Here is a 20,776-nt window from a genome sequence, read left to right as displayed (position 1 = left end):
TTAGTCTTAAGAAAAGGAAGATTATATCATTATAATCTTGGAGGAACCAATGACTTGGAGAAACCAATGATGTGTCAACCTGGGAGTCCACCTGCTCCCAAGAGAAAGGAGCTGTAAAGCCAGACTCAACGGTCCTGTGTGTTCCAACCTTGACTAGCAGCTTAGGGGGAGGTTAAGTAGCTTTCCACACCTCCTCCCCCACCAAGAGGCCTGGAAGGTGAGCAGAAGGCCCTTGAACCCTCCCCAGAGCCCCCCCCAGCAGATCTGCAGACCCTGTGCTCCTGGAAGGCAGCTCATGCATCAGCTACCCCGTAAACCTCCTTTCTGCTTCCATCTGGGCCTTTGCTTCAATTCCTACCAAGGCCGCCCCGAGTGGATGGACTGCAACGCCCATCCCTTCGGGCCCCCCCCCACTCCACCCATGAAAATGAAGAGAGGGAGGGGTGCCATGCCCGTTAAAGGGGGCAGGAGATGAAAGCTCAGCTGCACCGTAAAATGACCATGAATTGACCTTCTGCCTACACCAGTTGTCCCACATGACCAGGGCTCCCTGTGGGAGTCACAGGCTCCCGAAGGGGACGGTCGTGTCTCCCAAGAATGCACTGGGCTTGCCCCAAACACACCCATGGTCAGTTGTGCTCATGGATCCCCACGACAATGCTGTGAGATGGGAAGGGAGGCGGCTATCCCTCATTTACGGAGGAGGAAATCGAGGCTCAGGAGAAGGGAATCGAATTGACAGAGCCACCACGGGAACCCAGGTATCTGACGCCTACGCTCAGGACTCTTCCCTCCCTCACCCCACCGCACAAGACCTTCCACATTTGAGGGCTCAGTCCATGAGAATGGCTGTGGCTACATGCAAACAACCTAAGCATCCAGAACACGCAGCCACGTGCAATTTTGCTGATGCACAAATCGCCATAGCGCATGCGGCAAAGTGTATGTGCAGGGGGACAGGATGAGATGAATGATGGGCACAGGATGAAGTGAGTGGTGGGGACAGGATGAGATGAGTGGTGGGGACAGGATGAGGTGAGTGGTGGGGACAGGATGAGGTGAGTGGTGGGGACAGGAAGAGGTGAGCGGTGGGGACAGGATGAGGTGAGTGGTGGGGACAGGATGAGATGAGTGGTGGGGACAGGAAGAGGTGAGCGGTGGGGACAGGATGAGGTGAGTGGTGGGGACAGGATGAGATGAGCAGTGGGGACAGGATGAGGTGAGTGGTGGGGACAGGAAGAGGTGAGCGGTGGGGACAGGAAGAGGTGAGCGGTGGGGACAGGATGAGGTGAGCGGTGGGGACAGGATGAGGTGAGTGGTGGGGACAGGATGAGGTAGGCGGTGGGGACAGGATGAGATGAGTGGTGGGGACAGGATGAGGTGGGCGGTGGGGTAAGGGATTTCAGGAGGAGGCCAGTCCCCGCCTCATGTGCATGCACAATACTGACTCCTCAGGCAGAGGGCCTGTCCAGGACATCCTCCCACCCCCAGGAGAGCCGAGAGCTCACTCTTGAGGATCATGGGAGGGAGCCACTTCCCTTAATGGGGGTGGGGGTGGGGGAGCCAGGAGAGGGCTCAGGGCACAGGCTGGCACACTGCTCTCCTTCCCGGCCACGTGGGCAAGGAGGGGAGGCGTGGGGCCCATGGGCCGGGGAACCCAGCATCCACGCATCGGCAGCAGAGCTCTGGTCTCCGCCGCCTTGTCACCTCCGGAAGGGCCACCCCTGCTGCCACCCACCCTTCCCTGCACATGGCAGCGAGGAGCTGGCAAGGCCTGGAGCAAGATCCCCCCTGAGTGTGGGGACCACTCTAGCCCGGGGGGCCTGTCCCCCAGCCTCAGCCGCGCCCGTCCAGCCGTGCTCACCTCGGAAGCTCAGCTCACTGTCACTGACGCCGCAGTCCTCTGCGGAGCTCTCCTTCTCCTGCTTGCTGCCTCCCCGGCTCCTCTTGACGCTCTTGTAGAACTGCCCCCAGCGGTGCCGGCCCGCGTCCTTCTTCAGCCGCTTTTCCTTGGCCCTCCTGTTCTGAAACCAAACCTGCCACACAAGCACAAGGGACCCGTTCGAGGGCGCCCACCACGAACCCAAAGCCCCCCCCCCGGGGTCCCCAAGACAAGAGCCAAAGGCGGAAGCCACAGCAGAGTTCAGGGGCAGGCATGGGCCGTGAGCCCCAGTCCCCCTGCTGTGCCTTAGACATCTGTCTCCAGATGGACATGGGTGTATATGCACGACCGGGTCACTTTGTTGAACAGCAGAAATGATGACAGCCTTGTCAATTCATTATACGTCAATAAAATGATTGCCTTTGGAATGGTTAGGCAAGGAGATCCTGCTGTGTAGCCCTGGAAACTATGGCTGGTCACTTCTGATGGAGCAGAATAATGCGAGAAAAAAGAATGGATACATGGGAGTTCCCGTCATGGTGCAGTGGTTAACAAATCCAACTAGGAACCATGAGGGTGCGGGTTCGATCCCTGCCCTTGCTCAGTGGGTTAAGGATCCGGCGCTGCCGTGAGCTGTGGTGTAGGTTGCAGACGCGGCTGGGATCCCGCATTGCTGTGGCTGTGGTATAGGCCAGTGGCTACAGCTCTGATTAGACCCCTAGCCTGGGAACCTCCATATGCCGCAGGAGCGGCCCTAGAAAAGGTAAAAAGACCAAAAAAAAATTTAAAAAAAAAACTTAAAAAAAAAAGGAAAGGAAGGAACCAAAAAGAAAGCTGTCTCTGATTCCACAAATTTCCTGGCCCTGAGCCCAACCTCCCAAGGGGATCAGGGACACTGCTGACGTGGTGATGTCATCACTGCCACCCCTGAAGCCTCTCTCTCCTGGAGGGCACAGATGCAGGGACCAGCAGGACCCCTCCATCCCTGCCCCAGCCAGGGTAGCGCGGAGCCCCGGGTCTCCTTGGGCAAAGGAGCCCTGGGGGCCGGGGTGGGGGGGGGAGCTGGCATCTCACCTGCACGACCCTCATGTCCAGGCCTGTCTCCGAGGACAGCTGCTCCCTCACGTGCCGGGCGGGCTTGGGGGAGTTCTTGTAGGCATTCTTTAACGTCTCTAGCTGCTTCGCTGTGATGGTGGTCCGGGGCCGCTTAGCTCCCGCTTCTGAGTCATCTGCAGTGAGAACCAGGAACCAGTAAGAACCGGGTCCAGCCCATCTGAAGCAGCCAGGTCCCATCCCACCTTCCTCTTCTCCTCACATCATCTTTTATTATTATTATTAAAGTACAGTGGATTGACAGTTTTGTGCCCATTTCTGCTGCACCGCAAAGTGACCCCGTCATGCCTATATAACCTCATGGAATCTTGCCTCCTCTGGGCAAGAGGGGGAGAATGGGGACCATCCGAGGGGAGTGGTCCCGATGCCCGGGTCACTGAAAAGTGAGGACAAGGTCCTCCTTCCCTCAGCTCCCTGCCTGTCCTGGTCCCCTTTATTCTCAGTCGCAGTCAGGCGCAGGGAGACTCTGGGTGTAACTGGATGGGTCCTCCTCCAGCACTTAGACGCACTCTGCTCTCTGCCCAGCACCCCCGGGCAACTGCGGATCCACCCTCTGGATTCTCTGGGTCCCCCACGTGTGTCCTTTGAAGGGGGTCTGCTCCACGCCTATTCTGCTCCCTTCCTTTTTTCCATCTAAGAATACCCTCTCTTAGAAACGACAATAGCTACCGTTTATTGAGCATGTACTATGTGCGTGGTGTTGACCTAAGAGCTTTATGTACGTACAGTCCTCATGACAATTCTCAAAGGTGTCTCTTGGAGTCAGAAGACCTGGGTTCACCATCCTCATCGGCCAGCAGCATGGGCACACTCCCTCACCTCTCTGAGGCCTTGGTGGGTGGCACATCATAGGAATTCAGTCGCTGTGCACCCAGGCTCGCGCTACCATCAATCACGCCCACAGAAGAGGGGGACGAGGCCCCATCCTCTGTCCTTCTCGGGCTATTTTCTTCCCTAGCAGAGCCACGGTCATTCTCACAGCACAGCCACCCAAGTCTCTCCCCTGGGGTCCTGGGAAAAAGGAAGGATTCCAGAGCCACCGAGGCAGATGCTAAAGAAAACTTCCATAATTCTTTAAGTTCTGTTGTAAGGAATCTTTCCCTTCGGCCAGTATGGAGAGAGATGACAACACGACACCATGTGATGCAAATATGAAATAGTGCGCTTTAAAAATATCTGTATATTGGAGCTCCCATCATGGCGCAGTGGTTAACGAATCTGACTAGGAACCGTGAGGTCGAGGGTTCGATCCCTGGCCTTGCTCAGTGGGTTAAGCATCCACTGTTGCCGTGAGCTGTGGTGTAGGTTGCAGACACAGTTTGGGTCCCTCATTGCTGTGGCTGTGGTGTAGGCTGGTGGCTACAGCTCCTATTCAACCCCCAGCCTGGGAACCTCCATATCCCATGGGTGCAGGCCTAAAAAGACAAAAAAATTTTTAGTAAAAAAATTAAAATATCTGTATAGTCTCCATGTGCAAAATTTGAAATAATGAAACCACCCCCAATTTTTTTAATTCATCAAGAATTGCTTAATTTCAAAATAGCTTGGCCTAGTGAATTAGCAATTGTTCTCCCCATGGCCAGACGGCAGTGCCACTGGGACAAACCCCCATCACCCTGGGTTGGTGGCCCCTTGGTTCCACACTGCTGGCTACGTGCACAGAACTTTCTTCTTGTGATTATGGGGACTATTATGCTGTTATTTTAACATTCACTGTTATTATAATTTAAAATCTTTTTTATATCCTATAACAATGTCATCCAAGTATTCATTAAGTAGCGGTAGCAGTGCTCGTGCTGAAAAATGTACCCAAAAATCAATAACTTTGGTACGGAAGTTAAATGTGATAAAATGCTATAAGGGAGGCCAAGCGAGACCATGATACCCTAGGCTGTTAATTTAGTAGAGAGCATCTGGGAGGGATTGGAGAGAGTGCTGAGAAAATAAAAAGTAGCATTAAGGCAGAGATACACTTCGCTGGTTATGGATTTATGTGCTCCCAGAATACACCCCCTCCCACTTTTTACATTAATTCCTATGGGAAACTTAGTCTTAAAAGACGTTAGTTTTGAATTATGCAGGGTCTCTTAGCACTGGTACCTGGCATAAAAGACAACCTCATTATATTGAAAATGCAAATATCCAATGAGACGTCACACATGAACAAATAGCTGATACCCCATCCTTTGTGGAGCACAAGGGTGGGAACCCAAAGCCTGAATGAGAGCTTAGACGAGCAAGGAGGACGTAAACATGAAAAGAGAAAGTCACATGTCCCCCAGCAGATCAAGGTCCCCTGCTGCACTAAGGGTCACCTACATTCCACAGCGGGAGAGAGGCCCCTGCCTTGCAGGTGGCTGTGGGCAGGAGGAACACACCAGAAACACTCTGTAACCCTCAGCTGCTGGAAAACCTACAGCAGAGCTCACCTCCCTGTTTGCATTTCTCCTCCACGCTGGTCTTGCCCTCACGTCGCGTCCCATTCCACAGCCTGTCTAAACTTCAGGAGACAGCCCTCTGTGGTACGTCCTCGTCTCCCCCACATCGAGCTAAGAAGCCAAGGCTCAACCAGGTATACAACTTGCCGGGGGACCTCCCGAGTTCGTCTATGACCAAGCAGAGATGCCCACCAGACTCTGAGGCCAAATCCAGTGTCTTTTCACTGTCCTATAGAGATCTGCTGTGGGGCAAACCGTCCGCTAGGTTATTCTTTTTTTTTTTTGGCCACCCTGTGGCATATGGAGTTCCTAGGCCAGGGATCAGACCCAAGCCATAGCTGCGAGCTAAGCTGCTGCTGCAGCAACGCGGGATCCTTAACCCGCTGTGTCGGGCTGGGGATTGAACTTGAGTTCCAGCGCTCCCAAGATACTGCTGATCCCCCTGCATCCTTCTTGCTGGTGGTCTCTCCTTTCTCTTGAACCATCCACAGCAGCAGAGGATGCCAGGCTGCAGGCGCTCAGGGTCTAAACGGAGCGTCCGACAGCAAGAAGCCTACACCCTTCGTGTCGCTGGTGAAGGGCAGCAGAAGTCCAAAGGCAGCTGGAGCACTCTGGGTCCATGTGCAATGATGGTGTATCCCCGACAAGATGCCCTGATCTTCTGTGACATCATAACTGACTCCAAAGCAACAGCACCGAGTGAGTTTTAAGGGACCCAAGCAGATTCATGCACTAAGGCAAAGAGCTGGGAATAGACTTGCAGAGGCCCCAGAGTGAGGAGGAGAGACGGAAGGGCTGTCCAGCAAGAAGGCCAGAGTTGGGGGGGAAAGGAAGGCCCTGCAGTGTCATTTCTTCCACCTCCATCAAAGCCCAGCTTGTCTCCAATGGCCTCACAAAACAGTCTCCTCACCACCACAAACCCTTTATTTTATTTTATTTTTTGTCTTTTTTTTTTCCCCTCCCTTTTCTCGGGCCACTTCCCGCAGCATATGGAGGTTACCAGGCTAGGGGTCTAATCGGAGCTACAGCTGCTGGCCTATGCCAGAGCCACAGCAACGCAGGATCCGAGCCGCATCTGCAACATACACCACAGTTCACGGCAACGCCGGATCCTTAACGCACTGAGCAAGGCCAGGGATCGAACCCACAACCTCACGGTTCCTAGTCGGATTTGTTTCTGCTGCGTCACGATGGACACTCCCAAACCCCTTATTTTAACTGCACTTATTAAGGGAAAACCTGATTTCTCCTTGTATCGATCACACCTGTACAATGTATACATGGGGACCCGGGAAAGATCTGGAAGGAGATACATGAAATTGCTGCCTTTTTTTTTTTTTTTTTTTTTTCATCAAGCCCAGAGCTGTCAACAAGAGCTTTCTCTGGTAACACCCTGAGTTGATAAAAATTCTAATCTAAGGCAAACGACCTTGATGTGTCATGAGCTTGTGCATCTGAGAGTCCCAGGTTGAGTTTGGCCAAATGGCACATGCGGAGCTGAGGTTGGGGGCACAGCCATAAGTCAGGAGCCTGAGGTGGGGCTGCAGGAGGCAGGGAGGCAGGCTAGGCCTTTCTGAGGCGAGCTCTGGAGAATGCACAGTGGGGGATGGGATGGGGCTGAGCCCTTTCCAGGCCCTGGAAAGGCTAGTGAAAGATCCAGGGCTGGGCAAGAACATGGCCTTGGAAGGCAGAAGCAGCTGTGGCCCAGGCTGCCCCTATGAAGGGAGGTCTTCCAGGGGCGGCCGCTACCTCCTGGGGCCTGGCATCAGCTTCAGCCTGTCTGTGAGCTTCCGCACAGACCACTGCCATGGCCTTGAGGCAACTGGGGAAGGTGGTGGGGTGGGTGGGAACAGGTGGCTGAGATGATTGAGTCTCCTTGAATGTGGGACCTGGCTGAGCATCTGCTCCCCTGGGAAGGGCTTTGGGAGACACAGGAGGCATCCCCCCAAGTCCTTGCCCTGGAGAAGCCTGTAGGCTGAGAGGGGAGACAGAACACAATTAACTGAAATACACGCTGACCTGTTCCAAGGGTGTCTTGGGCCAATGTGGGGGCTCTTGCTGACTGAAGCCTATGAGCTGTGGGGGTGCTAAGGTACATATGCACCCCCATATGTAAACTAAGGAGCAGCCCCAATGTCCACTATAGACGGAGCATCCTCCCCGCCCCGCCCCAGAGAACGAGCCTCCAAGATGCTGAGCACAAGGTCCCCGGCTGCTCCTGAGCCAACGCACTGGTGTGGGAGACAGGCCCGCTCTCCGCAGCCATAACCTGACTGATGGAAGCTTCAGTGGAGCTGCAAGTGCTGAGACTGAGAGGGCGGCAGTCCAAGATCCTCTGGGAAGAGGTGGGGTGTGAGCCGGGCTCTGAGGGGCGAGCAGCCCGGACCTGGGGCAGGGCCGCACCGGGGTCGAAGAGGGTCTGTGCCAGGGGCTGGGCCGGGCTGATTACCGTTCTGCTTGGCCGTCTCGTAGTCCTCCTTGCACACCAGTCGCCCGTCCTCCATGAGGTAGAACTCGTCCCCCGTGGCCAGCTGCCGGTTGCAGATGATGCAGGCGAAGCAGGGCAGGTGGTAGACGAAGTCCTGTGCCTTGCGGACCACCTGGGTCGGAGGGATGCCCTGCTGGCAGGCTGTGCATTTTGTGCCGAAGCGCCTGTCAGGGCAGCGAGGAAGGATGAGAGCATCGGGAGGGGGGATTCGGGCTCCCCCCCTCCCCCCGATCTGCCTTCATCGGCCCCTCCCCACCCTATCACCCTGAGGTTCTGCGGGCCTCCACCCCTGGGCCACCCAGAGCTTACATCTGGTCCCCTCGGCCTCCAACCAGCCTCACGGCTTTGTGCCCTGGGGTCCGAATTGCCCCATGCCCACCCCTTCACTTCGCGGGGCTCGAGGAGTTTCCCAGGCCCACAGAGCAGGCTTCTTCACCTTTAAGGGGAGGCCCAGAGGACCAGCCCCCCAGGGCACCTGCGCATGCCCATGGCTGGTATGCACAAGGCCCTGGGCAAAAAACTGCTTCATGTGCTCCCCACAGGAGGAGCCTGTGCGGCCGGTACGCTGCACACACCAGGGTCCACACGGGAGCTCTGGAGTCAGTGCACTTTGGCAGCTGAGCAGGGGTAACCTGCCGGTTGCCCTCATGCCTCTCCCCTCCATCCTGCACAGAGCAAAGCCCCCTGGGCCCACCTCCATCCCCGTCCCCACACAGCCCCTGAGATGGGGGCCTGGGAACCTGCAGTTTCCTGCCCCCACCACCATTTGGGGCAGGGCGTCTGCAGACTTCGGGAGGCAAAATGCTGCCTCGGGTCTCTCCCCGTCTACACCTTTCTGGAGCGGCACCGAGGCATCGGGAAGGGGCCCACCGCCACCCTGGCCCAGGGAGACTCATTGAAAATAGAGTGCGGTTGGGTTATCCCATTCCGGCCATTCACACAGAGCCACGCCAGTGGTCACAGAAGCTAGAGGGGAACTGGAGGCCAGTGTGTACAGGGCGAGGAAGGGGGTGCTCCCGCAGGTGAGCCTTCTCTGCTTCAGGATGGAGGCGGGAGGGCTTGGGGAGGAAGGGGCAGAGTTTAAAACAGCAATCAACCTAATTATTCATGACATTTCACACAGCAGAACTTTATCTTCTTCAGGATGAAAGACTTCGCCTAATGGATCTGGGGAAGGTTTGATTTTAATGGTCCTTTTAACTAATGCTTATAGGCAGCCTGATTTCCCCTGAAAGGACAGTACATATTTCATCCACATTAATACCAAATAAATTAATTATGGTCATGGCTATCATGATGAATCCCAGATTAATGCAGAATGATGGGTCTCTTGTGCAGTAATGATACCTCCTGGGGGGCTGCAGGGCCCTGGAGCTGCAGCTTCAGCCCACCTCCCAGAGACGTGGTATCACCAAGAGAAATGGGGGGGGTCTCTATGTCTAGATGGAAAACCCCAAAAGAGCCAAGAGGGTGGCCCCTGGGGACCACTCTGCTGAGACGAGATCTGAGGAGGGTGTCCACGTGTGAGGGGCTGAGGCATCTGGCTTGGAAGGACTCCAGACTTCTGAACTCCTGGAATCTCTCTCGGTTTGTGGCGGGGAGGGTGGTGTGCCTGGGAGCAGGCCTCTTTAGAGCAGGGGTTCTCAGCCCTGGGCTCAGAATGGGCTCTAGAGACCACCCCCAGATTGTTCAAAATTGTGCATGGGGGGTGGCTAGGCTTTCATCAGATTTCAAGTCCAGGACCCAGAATAGAAGCGGGAACGTTGACTAAATAAATCAGCGAATAATCAACCATGCTTTTAGAGGATGTGCGCCAAGATGGCGAAATCTGGGGATAAAGAACCAAGCCTGCTGTCAATTCTAGATGGTTCTTCTGTCCCTCCCCGAGTACAGGTGAGACCAACAGCTGCTGTCTCGCCAGTGTGCTTGTATCAGAGAGGAGGCAGGCACTCAGCTCTACTGCATGTGCGTGTGTGTGTGCGTGTGTGTGTGTGTGTGTGTGTGTGTGTGTGTGTGACAGAGAATGGAAGCCTTCATGTGTGTTACTAGACTGTGTTTTCACATTGCCTGTGGTTTTCTATTCAATGCAGGCCAATTCACAAAGCAGGTGTTCAAAACAAAACAATGCCTTCATCCTCCTCCCTGCAAACCCACCCAGATAAATCACCAAAACCCCAGGGTGTGCAAAGCCTTGGCTGCAGAGGCTGGAAAAGAAGCAGCTCCAGGGAAGAACTCAAATTGTCCAAAAAGCAAGTCCTATCTTATGGCCGAATCAAGCGGGGTGGAGACTGGAGGGGGAGGGGGGCTGGGCAGAGGAGAGCGAAGCCCTCCCAGCCACCCCCTAAAAAAGCAGGCAGTGGCTTTCAGTAACCAGAAACCCAGTTGACACCAGAGCCCCAGAGACATGAAAGATAACGGGGGTATAAATTTAATCTACATACCGACAGTGATTCATGCAGGAGGGTGGCAAGTGCACAAGAAAAATGAAAAATAAATGGACTTTCCCACCAGCGTTTTTTAGCAATTGAAGCAATTTTCCTGATTGTGGGATTTATACCGATGGTAAGTGGAACTTGCTCCTTATTACCTTTCTCCCCTGGAGCACAGCCAATGGGACCCTCACAGAGGGGAAGGCGTGCACCCCTGGGGCCCACAGGGCTCCTGCAGCCCCGAGGGTCACCCCCTCCCCGCTTCTGGTCAGAGCCAGCAGACCCAGAATAGGGTGCTGTGCTCTTGGGGTGCAAATGCAATGAAGACAGTGTCCCGGGTTTCCAGATCTTAGAGCAGCCGGAGTCACAGGTGAGACAGACACGGCCTGCGAGGCTACTTGCCTTGTTCTGTGATGGGCAAGAATGAGACGGCCAAGGTTAAAAGTTCCTGATCCAAAAAAAAAAAAAAAAAAAGACTCCGTGGTCCAAAATGAGGCAAAACTGTGAACTTGGCTGCCACACAGAGATCCAAGAGTCTAACCAAACTGACCAAACTGGAAGGCTGCTGGGGGTGGGGGCAGAGCAGGGCATTGGTGAAAGAAGAGGCTTCCAAGGAATTTTCTAGTCGGTACCCACCTCATCCTATCACTGAGCCCCTAAAGTGTCCAGGACCCTGTCCATTCGGGTGCCAAATGCCCTGGCCTCACTTGCCAGAAGGACAAACTCTCTGGTCAGTCCTCCCTGGCCAGGCCTCTGGGGACAGTTGGTCTCCCCAGGGAAAGCAGCTGGCACTGATCGAAATGACACATGAAATGCCAGGAAGGACTTGCCAATGGCTCACATCACTTTCCTCCTCAACCACTGCCCCTGGCAATTAATTCTCTTACCCTTGCCTGGCATGCAGCGGGCAAGCAACAAAACCCACCAAACAGTGGGTGCCTACAGGCCTGCAGGAACGAATGCACAGACTGTACCATCCAGCATCTGCCTGAAGCAGTCAGGAAAGGGTTAGCGCTCGACATGGTCATGGAAGCTCCAATCAAAAGCTTTTCTAACACAGAACTACCATATGACCCAGCAGTCCCACTCTTGGGCATATATCTGGACAAAACTTTCCTTAAAAAAGACACCTGCACCCACATGTTCATTGCAGCACTATTCGCAATAGCCAAGACATGGCAACAACCCAAATGTCCATCGACAGACGATTGAATTAGGAAGATGTGGCATGTATACACAATGGAATACTACTCAGCCATAAAAAAGAACATGATGCCATTTGCAGCAACGTGGATGGAACTAGAGACTCTCATACTGAGTGAAGTAAGTCAGAAAGAGAAAGACAAATACCATATGATATCACTTATAACTGGAATCTAATATACAGCACAAACGAACGTTTCCACCAAAAAGAAAATCATAGACTTGGAGAATAGACTTGTGGCTGCCCAGGGGGAGAGGGAGGGAGTGGGAGGGATCAGGAGCTTGGGGTTACCGGATGCAAACTATTGCTCTTGGAATGGATTTACAATGAGATCCTGCTTTGAGACCTATGTCTAGATACTTACCTCGCAACACGACAATGGAAGGAAAAAGTATGTATGTGTAACTTGGTCCCCATGCTGTACAGTGGAAAAAAAATAAATAAATAAAAAAGCTTTTCTAAGGGAACTGAATCCCCTGCTGAAATGAGGGTTCATTTCATTACTAAAGAAACTTTCTACTCTACTTTGCTCTCATCGTCAACTCATCCTGCGTGTCTCCCGAGTGACCAGCCGGAAAGGCGGAGATCGTGGTCTCTTCCGACAAATGAGAAACAGAGGCTCGGGTGGGTGAGGTGCTGGCCGCAGCTCACACAGGTAACACGTGAACAGGCGAGGATTTGAACTCGGCGCTTCTGACAGCACAACAGGCACAGGCGGGCGTCCAAGGTGGCAAATGTCACTGAGAAGCCAGCTGTGGACAGGAACTGGGGTGGAGGAACCCTGTCCCCTTCAGGGATCCCCAGCTGCTCTGAGCCACTGAGTGTGCAGCTCCCATCCCTGCGCTGTAGGGGCTGCCCTGGGAACCGTCCCCCTCAAGCTATCACCCCAACACATGATGGTCCCTCTCACCATCTACCTGCACCTACAGGTCAGGCATGAGGGACCAGACCTGCTGGCTGGGGACATGCACCAGATGTCACGGCTGATGTTCAGGGGCTGCCCCCGACCCTGGGAAGGGGACCAGGCCTGTGTCCTTGGTCTCACCCTCTGCTCCCGTGCTCAGCCCGCATCCCCTCTGCCCGTTTATCTGTCCACCCCTGCCGCTCTTAAGGGGCCTAGCTGGCCCACTCTCCAGTGCCGGGTGTCTGGATCCCGCAAAAAGGGCGACAGGCAGGCCTGGCAGGCACCGCACCTTCTAGAAACAGGTGCATATAAATCCCATACTGCAGATGTTCCAGCATATTCCGAATTTTAAGTTCTGTCCTACAGTCAGGCCAGGCACCATATTCTAGTCACCATCATGACGAAACAGCAGCTCCCATTTCCCAAGCACCTGCTGTGTGCCCTGCGCTACGTAACCTCACCTAACCTGCACCACCAGCCCCTCAGGCTGCACCTGCTACCTCCCTGCAGCAGTCACTGCCACCCCCTGCCCCAGGCAGGTTTTGCTCTTGTTACTCTCACTGTCCCTGCTGCCATAATTCTCAGTGACCTTGATGTCCCCTCAGCAGTCCCTCCAGCCCCCGCGCTCTCAATCCTTTGACCTCTTCTCCTGAAGGTCAGGGCCTCCATCCTTCCTCAGCCACTCGCTCCCACGGTCCACCCCAGACCTTGCTACCAGGAACTGCAGCGCCTCCGGAAATAACTTTCAACTATCACCCGACCGCCCCCCCCCCCATCCTCCCAGCTCAGCCCACAGCACCCTGACCCCCAGGACCCTACAGCCCACCAAGGGGCTGATCAGGGTTGAGGGAAACACACCACCTCGCTGGCTGGGCTCCCTTTAATTTTGGGGTCTGGACCTCAGGAGGGCCTGGGAAAGCGCTGCCCTTCCCGGGTCCACGACCCCTCCCGTAACGTCTCACGCTTAAGCCTCCCACCCTCAGCTGGTGGCCTGGCTTCCTACTTCCAAGAGGAAAGAGGAGCGCTCAGCAAAAGCCTGCCAGGCAGTCCCACCATCCCGTCCAACCACCCACCTGCCCACAACACTGCACTTCCTATGGCGGAACCGTCCGTGCTCCTGATCGAGGCCGACCACCCAGCTGAGCACAGAGTCCACCCCTTCCTGCCTAATAAGATCATTCTTCCGTGGAGCTGCCGTCGTGGCTCAGCGGTTAACGAATCCGACTAGGAACCATGAGGTTGCGGGTTCGATCCCTGGCCTTGCTCATTGGGTTAAGGATCCGGCATTGCCGTGAGCTGTGGTGTAGGTCACAGACGCAGCTCAGATCCCAAGTTGCTGTGGCTCTGGCGTAGGCCGGCGGCTACAGCTCTGATTCAACCCCTAGCCTGGGAACCTCCATATGCTGTGGGAGCAGCCCAAGAAATGGCAAAAAGACAGAAAAAAAAAATCATTCTTCCAACAACTGCCCCTCTGGCTCCCCACATCACTCATTTCCCCTCTGACCACATCCCACCTGGCAGCTTACAGCATGCTATTATTTCTTCTCCTTAAACAACAACAACGATGACAGCTTCTCAACCCCACACCTCCTTCCATCACCACCCTTTGCTCGACTCCCTTCGAGCAAAACTCCTCCAAAGAGGCGTCTATATGCACTATTGCTAATGCCCCTTCCCTCACTCTTCTCTAATATCCGCATGGTGCATGTCATGTCCCAATTGACTGCGACGTGGCTACCCAGACATTCAGTCAAACATGTTTCTGGGTGCATGGGAGTGGTTCTGGATAGAGTAACATTTGAACCAGTAGACAGTAACACAGATCGCTCCCCTCACCCGCCTCCATGTGATGGGCCTCGTCCAATCAGGTGAAGGCTGAAGAGACCAAAAAAGCTGAGCCTCCCAAGAGTGAGAGGGAAGTCCTCCTGCCTGACCGCCTGGAGCTGGGACATCCCTCTTCTCCTGTCTTTGTACTTGAACTGAAACAATGGCTCTTCCTGAGTCTCAAGCCTGCCAGCTTTTGGACTGGAACTTACACCATCCATGGTCCTGGTTCTCCACCCTGTTGACTACAGACCTTAGTCTTACTGGCTACTCAGTTTCCAGTATCATATCCGCTCATCCTTAAATTAAATCTCTTTGTACACACACACACACACACACACACACAGACTATTGGTTATTTTTCCGTGGGAGGACCTTCGCTAATACACACTTCAATCGGGGTGTCACCCACCAATCAACCCCAACTGCACTGGACCAGGTCACCGCTGACCCTGGCGCTGCTGAGTCCAGTGGTCCGGTCTCATCTTCCCTGACCATCCACCACCTCGGCCATCCCTTCTCCCTAGAATGCTGCACTCACACAGCCTCAGGACTCAGCTCTCCTGGTTCTGCTCCTTCCTCTGGTGGCCACTCCTCTGCCTCCCATACCTCTTCTCTGTGTCCCCCCGCCCCCAAACTGGGATTCCACTGCCTCTCCAGCCCAGACCTCCCCTTAACTCCAGAGGCGTTCCCCCCACAGCCTGCTCAGCATCTCGACCTGGATGCCCAAGACCAAACTCCCGATCTTCCCCCAGCACCTGCTCCTCGGGTGATGGTCCCCATCTCCGAGAAGGGTGGTTTCATTCTTCCGCTGCTCGGGCCGACAGCCTTGGACACCCCATTCGAGCCATCGGCGCATCCCATTGGCTCTACCCAAAATTATATCAAGAACTGGACCCCTCCTCACCATCTCCCCATCGCACCCCACTTCAGGCCACCATCTCCCTTTGCCCACAGCTGCCCCCCAATGGGTATCCTGGCTTTAGCCCTTGCCCCACAGCCCTTCCTCTGCACAGGAGCCATGGCAATCCTGGCTCAGACCGTCTCACTTCCCTGCTTGCAACCTTCCAGCAGCCGCCTTCACACGCCGAGGAAAAGCCAAAGTCCCCTCACTGGCTTCCAAGGCCCTACGCCATCCAGCCTTGTTACCCTCTAGCCTCAATCCTACCACTCGGCCTGATGGCTCACCCCAGACACTGACTCCTCAGGCCCCGTGCTGCTTCCTGGGCTTGGTGCTCTCTCCCCAAACATCTGTGTGGCTCAAAGCCGCATTTTCTACAGGTTTCCATCCCATGCTGCCTTCACAGGGGGCATCTACTGGCCCACACCAGCTCATCTCATCCCTTCTCTAAAGTGCTCACAGCCCGTGCAGGTACCACTCAGTTTTTGTTTATCATGCTCTTTCCCCTTCTCTGGAAGGTGAGCTCCATGACAGCAGGGCTGTACCTGGCTCACAACTGAGCCCAGCGCCTAGAGCAGTGCCTGGCCCAGGATAGGTGTTGAGTGAATATTTGGCACGGCCGAGTGAAGGACCCACTCCCGTGGTATGCACTGATGCATGCCCTCCATTTGCAGATGAGGAAACAAGTTCAGAGAGGGTAAGACAGATACCAGAGGCTTCACAGCCATGGATGGTGGAGCTGGGATTTGAACCCAATGCTCTTCCTGTCTCTGGGTCGTGGGCAGCTGTCACTGGGGATCAGCCCAGGCGCCTGGCCACCTCCTCTGTGCGGGAGCTGCCCAGTGCAGTGCACCAGCCCGAGGAAACAAAATACCACACAACTTAATTTTATGCTTTAATTGCTTGGTGGTGATTTACGGTCGGCCGTATATTTTTTTCAGGGTGACACTTCCCTCCATGTATTTCTTTTATCTATCACCACACTTGACAGGTAAGTCGCTGATATTTACTGTTTCTGTATGTACCAATATTTCCAACATATATCACCACCTAAGCCATGTCACGGCACACGGGGTTCTGCCCACGAATAGTCAGCCTCCTCCAGAGGTAGGCGGGCCATAATTGGAGAAGCCCAAGGAACACTAGAGCCTTACAGAATGGGGGGCACAGCTCCGCCCACACCAGCCCCCATGCACATACTCACACATATACCTCCCAGGCCCACCAGAACCGTCCCGCAGGCTCTGCCTTTTATTTGCTGGGTTTTGTTTTGTCTTTTTAGGGCTATACCCACTGCACATGGAGGTTCCCAGGCTAGGGGTCTAATCCGAGCTACAGCTGCCAGCCTAAGCCAGAGCCACAGCCATGTGAGAGCCACAGCAACACCAGATCCAAGCCATGTCTGTGTCCTACACCACAGGTCACGGCAACACCGGATCCTTAACCCACTGAGCAAGGCCAGGGATCGAACCTGCGTCCCCAAGGATGCTGGTCAGATTCATTTCCTCTGAGCCACCACGGGAACTCCTTATTTGCAGTTTTTAATATGATGTTTTCCTTTTCAACAAGCATTCAATATTACTCTGAGATGAATGCAAGTGGAAAAGCTTTAGATCCAGGGATCTAGTCCAACCCTCTCATTTAACACAGAAGGAGACGGGGGCCAAAGAGGGTCAGGGACTTGACCAAGACCACACAGCCCTGCCAGTGACAAAAAAAAAAAGGTCTACAGGGGTTCCCGTCGTGGCTCAGTGGTTAACGAACCCAACTGACATACATGAGGGATCTGACCCTCTTCCGCAAGAGACCAGCCCACCTCTCTTAATTTTGGGGAACACGCATCAAGCATGAGGTACCCACCTGGGGATTTCATGTGAGCTACCTCTTTGAAAGCGCACAATGGCGCTTATTCCTTTTCACAGATGTGGACAGGCTGCCACCTGCCAGCACTCTCCCTCCGTTCTGCTCCTTTCCTCTAGGCACTTAATCCGCCCTCCTTACTCCAGGCTAATTCTTCTTTGCCGAGGTGTTAGCTCAGCTGCTACCAAATTACCCTGTGCAGAAGGGCCACCTGGGATGTTTGCTTAAAAGCAGAAAAGAGGGAGTTCCCATCGTGGTGCAGTGGTTAATGAATCCGACTAGGAACCATGAGGTTGCGGGTTCGGTCCCTGCCCTTGCTCAGTGGGTTAACGATCCGGCGTTACCGTGAGCTGTGGTGTAGGTTGCAGACATGGCTCGAATCCCGCGTTGCTGTGGCTCTGGTGTAGGCTGGTGGCTACAGCTCCGATTCGACCCCTAGCCTGGGAACCTCCATATGCCGCGGGAGCGGCCCAAGAAATAGCAAAAAGACAAAAAAAAAAAAAAAGGCAGAAAAGCCATCGCTGACTCCTAATTCCAGAATTCATACTCTGAACAAGCCTCCCCATGAAGGAGCCCGGTGCAGCTCCTGCATGGACCATTCTTTGAGAAGCCCTGGGTAACGGGCACTCTTGGTCCTCCTGCAGCATCTGCAGGTTGCTTAGCGATTCCTGAGCCCTTCACGACCTAAGGACTCCTTCTTAATGGTGGTCCAGCAGGCGCTGGGACAGGCAGTGGCACAGACAGGGCCAGAGGCCCCATCCCATGCCCCTCACACCACCCCCCAGGACAGCCTGCAGCACTGACCCATGACAGTCTGTGGGTCTGACCCAAAGCTGGTCTGTGGCTTCTGCTTGAATGGGGTTTCCAGGGGCACAGACAGATCCCAGGCGCCAAAGCAACAAGCCAGAGACTGGCTCTCACTGGCCTCTCGTATGACCTGGGCCAGATAATCAGCAGGAAACGTGGTGGAGCCCTGGGGGCACCGTGGCCAAAGATGAGCCTGCAGCAAGTGGGCCTGTGCTGGCTGCAAGGTGGAGGGGCGGGCAAGGACAGCCAACTGGAAAAGCTTCCAGCACACAATGGTGGGGGTGGCAGGGGCCTGAGAGAGGACAGAGGCAGCAGGAATGGAAAGAGAGGGTATTTTGGAGTGGGATCCCATGTCTTGATATCTGAATGGGCGAGGGTGGGAGGAAAAGGAAGGGGGAGGTTGAGCCCCAGTGCTTTGGTTTGTTTGTTCATTTTCTTTTTTGGCCACCCCACGGTTTCTGGAATTCCCAGGCCAAGGATCAGATCCGAGCCACAGTCACAACCTCAGCCGCAGATGTGGCAATGCTGGACCCTTAACCCACTGTGCATGGCCGGGAATCGAACCTGTGACCCAGCACTTCCAAGATGCCGCCGCCACCAATCCCACTGTTCACAGCAGGAACTTCAGGCTGGTGTGTTTTAAAAGAAGCTGCCCCCATCTCCCACTCCCGCATCACGCCCATCCCTCTTCGCCTGGGGACTGTGATTCCACAGGCCAGATGCCATCTGACTCCCAGGCTGATTTGCAACTATTTGGTTCCAAACAGATTCCCCCCAAGGCAGAAAGGCCTCCAGGATGCAGGTTCTGCAGATGTCAGGAGGTCTTCACCACGAGGCTGGACTCTGGGAGGGTGGGCGGGCGCAGCTGACGGGAGCACTCCGGGCCGGCAGACAGATAATCCGTAGACTCATCAGCGCCTGATATACGGCCTCAGGTCCCAGGGGGAGCTGCTCGGCTAAGTAATTGCTTCTGCCTTGATTACAGGCCTTTGCAAATGACTGTGGGCCTGGGCCCACAGTGTGTTTGAATCTTACAAATGTCCACACGCACAGCTCCTATCTGGACCATCTGATCGTTACCTTAAAAGGTTTAATTTGCTTAGCGAGGGAATTAGACTATAAACTATTCAGAAATTATGGAAAGTCACACGTCAAAGAAACCCACCCCTTCTGAGTTCCTCAAGCGCATTTTGCCAGAGCATGTGCTTGTGTGTGAGTGTGTGCGTGTGCGTGTGTGTGTGTGTGTGTGTGTGTGGACTAGCAGGTATGTAGTTATCCAAAATAACAAGTGGCTCAGCAAGAACCTGGGCCCAGATTGGACCCACAACCAACCCCAGAACTGGAGTGGCCTCTTCTTGGGGCAACGGGGTACAAGCTAGCCAGATGCAGCCACACAAGCTCGGGCTGGACTCCGGCCAGAGCTGGGAACCCTGCTTTGGGAAGTGAAGGCTGAGGGCTGCAGTTGCTGCCACGGAGCCCTGGACCACACAGGAGGGACAGCATCCTTTGGGGAAAACTCATGGCAGGTCTGCACACCACCCTGATACCAAGAGGGGGACAGCTCTCCCAGTCACCTGACCTGCCATTGCCACTGACACAAGCCCCACCTCCCTGCCCAGGACCCTGTCGGCCCCAGGCCTTTCATAGCCAGTCTTTTCTCTCTCTGTCTCTCTCTCTCTCTTTTTTTTTTTTTGTCTTTTCTAGGGTGGTACTCACAGCATGTGGAGGTTCCCAGGCTAGGGGTCTAATCAGAGCCATAGCCACTGGCCTACGCCAGAGCCACAGCAACGCCAGATCCAAGCTGCGTCTGTGATCTATACCACGGCTCATGGCAATGCCAGATCCTCAACCCACTGAGCAAGGTCAGGGATCGAACCCGCAACGTCATGGTTCCTAGCCAGATTCGTTAACCACTGAGCCACGATGGGAACTCCTTTTTCTCTTTCCTATATAGATAAGTCGGCATGCCCTTAACAAGAATAGCTACCAATCATGATGGATCCTAAGCAGTTCCTTTGACTTGGTTCTCACAGTAACTCAGCAAAGTACACATTTGTATTTCCACCCCTTTTTCCTGATGGGAGAGTGAGACCCAGAGAGGGCCAATGCCCCAAATTCACACTGAGTCTGGATTCAAACCCAGCGCCTGTTGCATCTCCGATGTCCACTGCAGAGAGAGGTTGAACAGGCCTTTCCCCATATCACCCAATGTCCTGTGGGCATCTGCCCAGCTTAGGGATGGAGGCCCTGGCCCCTGGAGTGACTGGGTCAAGGTCACTAACGAAGACCTGGCCAGAGCCAGTGAAACCACCCTGCAGCCGGGCCAGATGCAGAGCCTGCTGGAGCTAAAACAGGCTGTTCTCAACTGCAGGGATAAATCAGCAGCTCCCAGGCTCCCAAGGACGGCGCTTACCTGTCCTTGGCTGACAGCCCGCTCACTGCCGGGAGACTGGCTGGCTGGGGGAGGGGACACAGCTCCCCACCGAGAAGCAGCTCAGAGGCTCTCCATCCCCCCTGGTCCCCACAGTGCCAAGGCAGGTGAGACTCAGGTGCAGGGGGCCACCCCCAGAGAAGCATGACATTTTAGACAGGAACCCCCTGGAGTGGGTGTCACCACTAGAACACCTCCGACTCTTCCCCAGGGCCCCCTCTGGCAGGCAGGTGTGAGAACACATACATGGGGGCCAGGGCACAGCTTGAAGCTGCCCCCTAAGCCTGGAATGTTCTGCCTTTTTTTTATTATTATTATCTTTTTAGGGCAACACTTGAGGCATATGAAGATTCCCAGGCTAGGGGTCCAATCAGAGCTACAGCTGCCGGCCTACACCACAGCCACAGCAATGGGGATTCCGAGCCATCTCTGCACCCAACACCACAGCTCACAGCAACACGGGATCCTTAACCCACTGTGCGAGGCCAGGGATCG

At 54.7% G+C, this 20,776-nt stretch overlaps 1 protein-coding gene across 1 annotated transcript in view; it reads right to left on the bottom strand.

Annotated features, from left to right (window-relative positions):
• Nucleotides 1–20,776, bottom strand: part of LHX4 (LIM homeobox 4) — a 45,927-nt gene that overhangs the window by 1,490 nt on the left and 23,661 nt on the right. Inside the window, exons 3-5 of the mRNA XM_047753289.1 lie at nucleotides 7,883–8,085; nucleotides 2,957–3,111; nucleotides 1,865–2,036 (exon numbers count right to left, since the gene is read on the bottom strand). Of these exons, the coding sequence (XP_047609245.1) occupies nucleotides 1,865–2,036; nucleotides 2,957–3,111; nucleotides 7,883–8,085 (530 nt within the window). The remainder of the gene's footprint in view (nucleotides 1–1,864; nucleotides 2,037–2,956; nucleotides 3,112–7,882; nucleotides 8,086–20,776) is intronic.

This window comes from Phacochoerus africanus, chromosome 11 (genome assembly GCF_016906955.1).
Source record: "Phacochoerus africanus isolate WHEZ1 chromosome 11, ROS_Pafr_v1, whole genome shotgun sequence".
Classification (NCBI taxonomy): Eukaryota; Metazoa; Chordata; class Mammalia; order Artiodactyla; family Suidae; genus Phacochoerus; species Phacochoerus africanus.
The sequence above is the reverse complement of the archived record's forward strand: the minus strand, read 5'-3'. Positions and strand labels throughout refer to the sequence as shown.